The sequence below is a fragment of the Anneissia japonica genome, unplaced genomic scaffold (assembly GCF_011630105.1).
Source record: "Anneissia japonica isolate Jap-2015-1 unplaced genomic scaffold, ASM1163010v1 scaffold287577_len299045_cov155, whole genome shotgun sequence".
Classification (NCBI taxonomy): Eukaryota; Metazoa; Echinodermata; class Crinoidea; order Comatulida; family Comatulidae; genus Anneissia; species Anneissia japonica.
The window spans coordinates 51258-61767 of record NW_022686369.1 but is presented as its reverse complement, the minus strand read 5'-3'; the positions used below and the strand labels follow the sequence as shown (position 1 = coordinate 61767).

The 10510-nt window shown below is 34.3% G+C and overlaps 1 protein-coding gene across 1 annotated transcript; it reads right to left on the bottom strand.

The window, feature by feature from the left end:
* Positions 1-1619: 1619 nt before the first annotated feature.
* LOC117116796 (E3 ubiquitin-protein ligase TRIM71-like) lies at positions 1620-5451 on the bottom strand. The gene is made up of 2 exons (XM_033260894.1): positions 5383-5451; positions 1620-4582 (listed from the first exon to the last, which is right to left on the bottom strand). Exon 2 carries the CDS (start codon positions 4580-4582, stop codon positions 2408-2410), a length of 2175 nt encoding a protein of 724 aa, XP_033116785.1. The 5' UTR covers positions 5383-5451; the 3' UTR covers positions 1620-2407.
* Positions 5452-10510: the final 5059 nt, after the last annotated feature.

The window sequence follows — 10510 nt, the reverse complement described above, 5'->3', positions numbered from 1 at the left end:
CAGCATTCTTTGTTGTTTTAGGACCGCCCCCATTATTTCAGTTGTATGTTACAGTATAGTTGTTTCTTATCCCATTTGTACAGTCTCCTGATGAAGTCCACTGTGTGGACGAAAGCTAGAGAATAAACTATATATTGTTAGTCTCAAAAGTGCTGCTGTTATTTTCTTTATACTGTTCTATATTGTACAGACTAACGCGGCTATATTATTTATTCATCATGTTACAGTCATTAAGTAATTGATAATTAACAATTGTTCATATTTCATATATTGAAACATTTTTGTATCGCTTTAATGTTGTCAAGTAAGTTTTGTTCTGGGAACCCATTGAAAAAAAGTTTTCTTTTTAAAGACTTATTTTTTACGGTATTGTTCGATAGTCCGATGTCAACAATTGGTGCCCTTTATTTTGTCCTATTTCATATCCAATAATACAGGCGTTGAATCCAGAACCATTGAATCTAATACCATAAAACCACGAATAATAGAAGCCCAATAGGTTTAATCTCGAGAAGAAGCCCATCCTGAATTAAAGACCCCCGCCCCCTTTTAGCTTGTAAAAGTAGCCTTGAAAAGAAGCCCATCTTGAGCTTCTTTTCGAGATAGGCCTAGTACATATACTGTACATGAATTTCAAACAAAATAAATAAATTAAAAGCATACTTGGTTTACACAGTAGTTTATGCGATATAATGCCGGTTAATACTATTGCCCACACTCCATTATACAGACTGATGTTACAGTGGGCCTAATTCCCAAAACTTACAGCATTCATTTTGAAAAGAAACCCCCTCCCCCTCTTTCTCTACTTCTAAAAGAAGCCCATCTCGAAAAAAGCCATCCAAAGTTGGCAGGGAAAAAAAAAAAAAAAAAAAAAAAAAAAAAAAAAAAAAAAAGCCCAGGGCTTCTATTCGAGGTTTTATGGTATCTAAAACCTGGGACTATTTAAAAGATTTCCCTGTCTATTGTTTGCTTATTGGGAACATTTTCTCGACATTTAATATATTGAGAAATGTAATTAAAAAAATATAATAATCTATTTGATTTCGTTTGATTTATTTTGCATTCAATGTAAAATATTACATTAAAATGATGAGAAAATGCATAAAAAAATACAAAGTGAGAAACTACAACTACAACCCAATTAAACACCACTTTTAGGACGAAGGTTTTTCTGGTTTTTAGTAGCTTTTGGTATTAAATTTAAAAAAAAAATATTATTAAAAGATACAAGACAGCATTCACTTGGGCCACTTCACTGAAAGGTAGGCTATGTTCATACACACGGCGTAAGGCTGGCTTAAGCATAGCGTAGCGTATGCCTTTGTGTGTGAACTAGGCAGTGGCGTTGTTAAAGCCACTCACTACGCCACGTCCTTGGCGTTATTAACGATACCTGCAGACCCCAGATTAGCTAACGCCACTGAGCTAACGCCAGTGATGCTTGAATGATTTTACCTCATTCCAAGAGATTGACCAATCACGATTGCAATATATTAGCTACTTTGGTCTCTTTCCTGTGCTCTCTATAAATGAAATGATAAAGGTGTTCTTTTTCTAATGCATTTTACTTAGTTATAATGTTTTGTTAATGATTTGTTGATTGTGTTTTGTAAGATATTTTAACCTATTTAGACTGTTTATTAAAACCTGCAACACCAACAATGCTAGCTGAAAAATCAAAGCAAAATTGTTCATTTGCAATACAAAGTTCACTTCAAACAATTCACAGATTTAAAAGTTTTACTGATGCACTGTTAATTTTACTACAGTTAAGAACCCGTACATTATTTAAAACTTAAAACTATTCCCCCATAGGCCTATATTACTACTAGTTTAACGCCAGCGTTAATATAGCGAACGCTGTTTGTGTGAACACTTTGGAATTTTAATTTGTGAATTAGCTTACGTCTGGCGTAAGCTATGCCAGTCTTACGCCGTGTGTGAACATAGCCGTAGTCTTTAATTGGAGATAGTCTTAATTGAAGGTTGCCTTTAAATGGAAAAGGACTTGTACTTTATGTCATCTGTAATATAAACTATAAGCTGTCGCTCTTATGTTCAAGATTCAAGATTTAATTTGCTTTTCTATAACGTTAATAAATGCCTATAAAAGAAGCTGTCTATTTTTATATTAACCTTACGCCTAGCTTTATAAGTTTCTTCATTTCATTTTATAATTCCATTTAATCTTATAATTGAGAATAATAGGCCTATATATTTTTAGTGTCTACTTTATACATATAGCATTATTCCATCTCTGCATGTGTGCATTTATAATAAATTTAAGAACTATTTACTGTACATTCACTTCAATACGTAAGTTACCAATCATCAAAATTGATGCCCCATGAGAGATATCAAAAGTTTTTTTTGTACGTGTACGTGTCTAAACATATGCAGTCATTTAGTAGTTGAAAATTTTGACATTGTTTGCTCCATAGTTTCTTACTGCTACTCTTCTTGGTCTATAGGATATAACAGTGATACCTGCTGGAATATCTAATCCATCATCTTCATGATCTATTCGTTTTATGAAGACACCATTTTTATCAAATAATTGTAGTTTATCATTACTTGATACTATTATATTTTCATCCATATCCATGGTTACACCATGAGGACCCCTAACTTTACCATCTTCCTTACCACAGCCTACAAGTATTCTCATAAACTTATCATTTGCATCAAACATTTGTAATCTGTTATTTCCAAAGTCAACTACTATCACATAACCTTCCTTTGTTAAAGTGACATATTCCGGTTTATACATTTGAATTTCTTTACTGCCTTCTGAACCTATCTTACCCAGCATTCTACCATCATCAACATTGAATTTAAATACACAATGAGCTGCATAATCTGCTACATACAAGACTCTAGTTTCTCTGTTTACTGTGAGGCCCCATGGATTTCTTATTGTTCCTTTACCAAAGGAGCGAATTTCTTGAAATTTGTCATCACACATAACAACACGTTTTGTAAAATTATCACTATACAACATGTGGCCATCAGCCATTTGATGGACTGAATCGACCTGCGCATCATGTAGCAACTGTATCCTAGCAACATATGAACCAGATTGGTTAAATTTTAGTATATCTTTACTAGCGCTTAATACTAATATACATCCATCTCTATCTAACTCTACACCTGTGATATTCTTATTTTTCTGATGTTCTTTAAAATCTGATATGTTATCAATAGTAAGAACAAGTCCAAGTGTTTCCACCTTGACATTCACTGGAGATCCTTTAATCTGTGCAGCTCCAGCAGTTATCTTCATTTGCCAATCACCTTCCACATTGCATCTACCTGATATTCTGTACTCTCCGCTTCCCTGATATTCTACATCAGTGGCTGACTTTTCACCTGATGGGTTTATTAGAGTTGCAGCTAATTGACGTTCATCATTCTCTGCTTGACTTGATACTTTCACTACAAATGATTCTCCTTTTGTGACTGTAAATGTTTCATCATCTTCTGCAACCTCATACTTCATGCTATCAGTAGTTCTGATTTTACCAAGACCCTCTGTATTCATCAACTCATCTAAGTCAGTAGATGGAATGTAATTTGGTGTACTATTTTTAGTAAATGATTTATCAAAATCAGTTGCTAAGACCTTGTCTCTGACAGCATTGATAACTGTCTTATGGGCTCCTAGAGTTTCTGTTTCTTCTGGTTTGTTCATAATTGTATTAATAGATGTCATCACATCATTTACCTGAGTCAGGTTTAAATCAATATCTCTAACATGACTATCATCATGTTCTTTCTTTTCTTTGCTTACCTCCTCAAGTTCTAACATTAATTCCTTGCTTTTCTTTTGAACTTTCTCGATAATGTTCTTCTCCTGAATTTCAATGGCTATTGTACACAAGGTTATCTGTGAATCAAATAACAATCTATCCTTTTTTATGAAGTCTAGTTTTTTAGTTAATTTCTTTTCCATTTCTTTGGCTAAATTGAAAACTTCAGTGGCATCTTCATTAAACTTATCTATAGCAACTGAAATTGGAATAACGTTGTGTTGTTTTTGATAACATCGGAGGATGTGTTCACATTGTTTACATGCTGATTTGTTACAAGTACAGCAGTAAAATTCTATTGTGATGTTGCTGTGAGTTGGACATTTTGTTGTTTTGTCTGAGCTGCCATCTTGTTCCTTTATGTCTAGTGTGTAAAGAGGATGGTCTTTTGTTGTAGGTATTTTTTCATGACATTCAAAACATTGACCTCTACATAGATACAACTGACATCTTGAGCAGTGGTATGCTGGTTGGTTGTCACAAAAAGAGCATTTAGTTGGTTTCTGCTCCTCTGTTTTTTTAATATACTCTAGTAGTTGACTTATCATTGTCTTTGAAGTAAGCTGTTTTAAATCCTCTTTTGTAAGATCATGTTCTTGTCCACATGTTGGGCATTTCATCTTGCCATGAGTTTCCACCCATTTTTCAATACACTGTAGACAATATGTGTGCATGCATTTCAGTGTCTTTGGTTGGTGAAACCTGTTGAGGCAGATGGCACACTCAAGATCTTTTTTATCCATAAACTCTAATGCCTTGGATACAGACATCTGTAGAGACAACGAAATACCTGGTATATTTGTGTTTTGAGATTAAGAGTTTTAGTAAATGGCAGAAAGTTAAAATATGCAAAAAAAAAAATTACAGGAATAAATTATTATTTGTATACATTGTTTAGGAACTTTTTTTCTTCTTAATTTTGTAGTTGAAACCTTTAACTTCTTTATCAAATGTATGTGGCAGCACTTATCTCTTTAAATAACACATAACATTTATTGTAAATAAATTAATATAATAATTGTATACATTTAAGAATGTTTTTTTATCATAAATTTAGAATTAATAATGTTTTATGACAGCAGCTAGAAACACGTCACGGTAGGTCTATAGCCTACTCTAAGCCTATACTATAAACTACCCACCCCGCCGCCTCTGAATAGTGTCTTACTGTCGAATAGACCATGGAACCTATTAATTTTTTATTAATAGACAAAAAAAGATAACTTCTTGCAAATAAATATACATCCAGGGGCAGAAATTTGATTTTGCATTGCATAAGGATTTAGTTCCGCATTCTGCACCCTAAACCGAAATGCTCAGCCTACGCGCCCCTGTTAACCCTCTATAGTCATTGCAAGAGAATTGAAAATTGCAAAGCGGTATAAACAGGCTTCGTTTCGCCGAAACTGTTCTTATCTTACCTTATCGTATCTCCTAAGCCTGTGTTGACTGGGTATGTACCTGTTTCTACCTGTGATCAGTTGAATTTGGACGTTTTCTGAGGGAACTACGAGATTTTTGATTGTGTTAAGAGTTAGTATAAACAGCGGTAGGTTGTAAAAGCCAATACCTTGAAAGAAAGCCTAAAATACCTTGAAAGAATTAGCAAAGTTCTACCAAAATTTCGCTCTTGCTTGCCCTGGCCCAGTTTAATCGCCCAGTTTCAAGATTGTGGGAATTCCCAATTTGATTCATCGACAAGATGTTTAATGAAAATCGCTGTCAAACATATAGCATTCATGATTTTGGGTTGTGTTTTTATTTAATTACATTTGGTACTTAGAATCTTTTGAATGTTTAGTGTTAAAAATTAGACATTTGACTACAGTAATTGTTTTTTGTGTGAATTTATTCTAGGAGGAAATTGAATTTTCTCGAAGGAAACTGAATTCCTCAGAGGAAACCCACGACAGTGCGATAAATCCAATAATTTGTATCAGGCAAAATCGGGTCTGGATCCCCTGCCCTATATTGGGCCGTTTGTAATAAATGCCATTGCTGAAATATGCATGTCCCTGTATGTCATGTATTTTAGTACATTACCAGGCGGATCCAGTCCGGGGAAAAGGGGCCTCAATTTGTTGTTTTGCTCTTATTTTTACACACTTTTCAAAAATAGAAAATTATTATTGTATTAATGTTGTATATAGAATAGAAGGTAGTACATGCCAGTAGTCGTATCTGCTGCTACTGTATGTGACTAGCTTGATTTGTTGGTTTTCTAGTATTTAAAAATAAAACTTAATGACACTATATTTCAGCCTTAATTTGTTTATATTTTGCTCTTATTTTTAAGCCTCGGTGTTCTTATAAAAAAAATGTATAGGGCGTATTATAATGGTAGGGTACAAGATAATCGAATGTGAGCGAGAATGTAAATCTATTTCTTGACGTAATATAGGTGGTCTATCGCGAATGCAATGACCATAATTTTTAAAGACTTTATAGAGATTAATGATATTTTATGTTTTCGTTTGTCATATCAAATATAAAACTCACTCCATCTTCTCTAGTTTTGAAATATTTAAGACGTAACCTCAGAAAAAACTAGTTTGGAAAAAGTCCAGCTAAGCTATAGAAAGTTACACGGTTTTTCAGAAATTAGAGAAATGAATAACTTAATTTAACCATTTCTGCGTTCATTTCACTGTCCACATAAGAAAATAAACTGAGATTGGTCCAAGCAAATCGAATATCAAATTTGTAAAATATATTTCTATGTTAATATAATTATATTAGAATATATTTTATATTTTGATTGTAACAATTATAATTATCTTTATAAATTTTCGATATATCGTTTAGGCTCGTTTTATCATATGCACACATTGTATGAGTATCCTTTATTTCTTCTGTAGTATTTTTCGGTCCTAAGAACGTTCGGAGTGCGCTACTTCACAGGGGGATTCGCCCACCCCCCTTGACCCCGCCGGGGTCATACGTAATTCGCATAACGGCTCCCCCCTTTCAAAATCCTGGCTACGTCCCTGGTAGGGGCAATGGATCGCCTATTGAACATAAAATGTTCATTTATCTTATCAAACAGGGCCTATTATGTAAACTATTTTCTTATATTGTAAATAATTATTAGCCAATAACAATTGTAGAGACATATAGCAGTTGCCACACAGCACAATAATGACCATAACCGTTTTGCTTAAACCTCGATGGTATGTTTCTGCCGCCTTGTCACTCCAACAGCAATGGCAAGCCTTATATATACACCATTTAAATGCCCGACATATTGCAGAGCGCTACATATAACATCAAGTCATGTGAGTATCGGAAGATGGAGTTATCGCCTAGTTCTCGAACTTTCAAAATTCCGTTTTTCCCCGTTAGTCAGATTTCCCCTCTCCCCTACTTTCCTGCATTTTGTGAAGTACGTTTCTTTGCAAATATGCCTGTGAAGCACCGTCAAAGTTTAGACGTGTAGAAAGACGTCCTAATAAATTGCACTAAACTTTCCCGACCCCATAAGTGAGGGCTCCCTGATGAGGATCATAATCTACCCCTACTCTTCAGAAAGACTCATTTGCTCCTCTCAAACGAAACAGATTTTCGAGCACAGAAAAATCCCATTACTGACAATGGGCTGAGACCATAACACGACGATCTGGGCGGATGTAGGGTGGGTGATGAGGGAGGTGCAGACGGTCTGATCGCACCCACTAAATTGTATTAAGAAAAATAATTGTTGTATTTTATTGTTGATATGAATTACCTGTAATATTTTTAAGGTATGAGAGTGTAATTTCCGGGCACCTAGAGGTCAATATTCTCAAAATGTTCGCACCTCAGCCCCAATTATGGTGCGGGCTAAGGTGGTATGGACTCTCATGCACCCTCTACCGCCAAATTCTGAGTCCTGCCCCAGACAATGATAATTTAAGGGATGTGATAAACAGTGACAAGGTTCTTGAAGAATATTACTAGTATTTGTGAAGGTGGCATCGAATAAAAAAAGGGAATAAGGCCTGATTTGGCAGTGATTTAAGGGCGAGGCAAAGCACCCCCCCCCCCTTACAATCCCAAAAAGGAAAACCATCAATAGATAGACGACGTATTTTATGAAAATCATAATTTACAAAAATATTACTGAGTGAAAATAAGTTAAAGTCGGGAATGTATTGCTTTCTCAGGCCTTTATAAAAAGGACACACAAACAGGAAATGGGTTTTTTTTTGTATAACACAATTATCGCAAAAAATAAACATATTCTATTTTCTTTAGTAATATTCATTTGACGACCTCTTTCTATTAATAAATTATGGTTTGACAAAAGAAATCTTGAAATTGTTGTTCTTAGTTTAAAATTTAAAATGAAAAATATATTTGTTTAGGGAATTTGGTATGTTTAGTTTGCTATAAAATGTTAATCTTATTTTATCTTTAATCCTTTCATTTCCTGTTTGCAGTACAATGTCCCGAACTCTCTGAAAAAATTGCTAAGAAATTCTCATTTACAGGCGAGTCCCACATGTACCAAAATCCAAACATATTTAAAATCGATTTTATTCCAAATGCCCAACAGTCGGTTCCGTTTCAGGTGACAATCTTTGCCTTTGATAACATATTTTTGGTAACTTAGAATTTTCCATCATATTAATTTTTATCCAGTAACTTATCATTTTAATAACGTGATAAAATTTAATGGTGAACCTTCCCAATTCATTTCTTACTCCTTCATTTGGAGCGGACCACTGGACATTTAATACAAATTTACAATGTCTTAAATAAACGTTTTCTATAAATTATACCCCCAAAATAGTAAATATAACGCATCCAATTTAATGAACTTTAAAATTTCCTGATAACAAATACTTAATGTAAAAAGTATGTGTTATATACCAAAAGAAAGAACAATACAAAGACTTCAATTTAATACCATTTGTGTTATTCAATGACTATAATTGTAACATGCATAAAAATTGATAGTAGGGCCTATAAGTATGGCTATTTTTCGCAAATTTAGCAAGTGCAAAAATCATTGGGTTTACTGTTAAGTTTGACATAATTCTGTATTTACTCCAGCTTCATACTTTCAAGCTACTGATTTATTGATTAATTGTAATTACTGTTTTGAAAGAAATAAATAAATGTGATTTGAATTAATATTTTTTGTTAAGGCCTTTATTAACACAATCAAGTTCTTTAATTATTTCCTTTTCTACAGCATTCCTTTCTTCTTTAGAACTACATTCCTTGAGTACAGCTACACGAAAGTAGTGTCCTTTTTCACTGAAGTGTTTACCTACACCTGTAGCTTTATTTGCAATGTCTCTTTTATGACCACTGATACGCTTTTTAAGGGTTAGTACAGTTTGTCCTATGTATACCGCATCGGGACATCTACTGCAGGTCATGGCGTAGATAACATTCGTTGAATTGCACGAGAATCTTCCTCTGATGACGAATATTTTCTGATTAGGTCCTGTGATACTAGAAGAGCTGTTTATATGCTCACATAGCGCGCATGCGCCGTGTCCACATGGGATTGTACCGTTGTTGGATATGGTGAGGCTGATGGATGATTCTTCTGGTTTCAGATTAGGTGATAAACAGAAGAGGCTTAATGTTATGTATCCCTCATTTAACTTTACATCTGTCACATTTTGTTGTTCTTCATGCTCTTCATAAACCAGAGTTTTGACCGTGATAATAACTGGAGAATGAGCTCCAGTAGTGATCTCCATTTGACAGTCACCTTGAGTGGCAAGCATTGGAGTGGCTGCAACTAATATAGATGCATCACTCTCTTCTAGACTTGATAATTCGAATGGTTCTCCTTTTGTGAATGTATCGTTTGCAGCACCCTTCGTCTCGCTGTCAGTTACATTTTTACCAGATGCACTCTCATCATATACCTGAGCCAAGTTTGAATCAATATCTAAAACTTGGCTACCGTCATCTTTTTTCTTTCCATTGTGTATCTCTTCAAGTTCCGATATTAATTCTTTGCTTTTCTCTTGGACTTTCTTGATAATTTCCATCTCCAGATTGTTAATGGTTGTTATACATAACTCAAGTTTTTCTCTTAATTTATTTTCATTTGATAAATTACTTACAATGTGATTGTTATGAAAACAGCTATCTGGTTTACATTGCTTACATGCTGATTTGTTGCAAGTGAAGCAGAAATATTCCAGTGTGGTGTCGGTGTGTACAGGACAACTGGCTATTTGGACTGAGTGACCATCTTGTTCCTTCAAGTCTAGTGTGGTTTCATCCATAAACTGTGGCTTGGGTAATACAGACATTTTAAATATACATTGCCACCTTAAATGTTAAAAAATAAAACTGCACGTAAGTTATCAACTTTCTACAAATCACAATGTAAAAATTAGTTTATGATTATGATTTTCTATGATTTATGACTGTTATTTAAAAGGTAATTGGTGAGTAAAGCATTTGAAGGATATATGTATTTAAAAATCGACAATGCCATGTATGCGGAGGTCCCAGGGACTCTCTTGCTGTTTTGGGTTTTTTCACCATGCCTTTAAATCACTTTATAGATTGTAAAAGGCCAGCTAAACAATACTAATAATTTGGGTATGATGAGAATAAGATAATAGACGTTCCCGTAGTATATACTGTCCCTACTGCATGGGGATGGCTTATGAACAAACAGTCAGCGTACCGGTATAGCATGGTAAAACAGAGCATTACGTTGAGTCGTCACAATATAGAAAGGA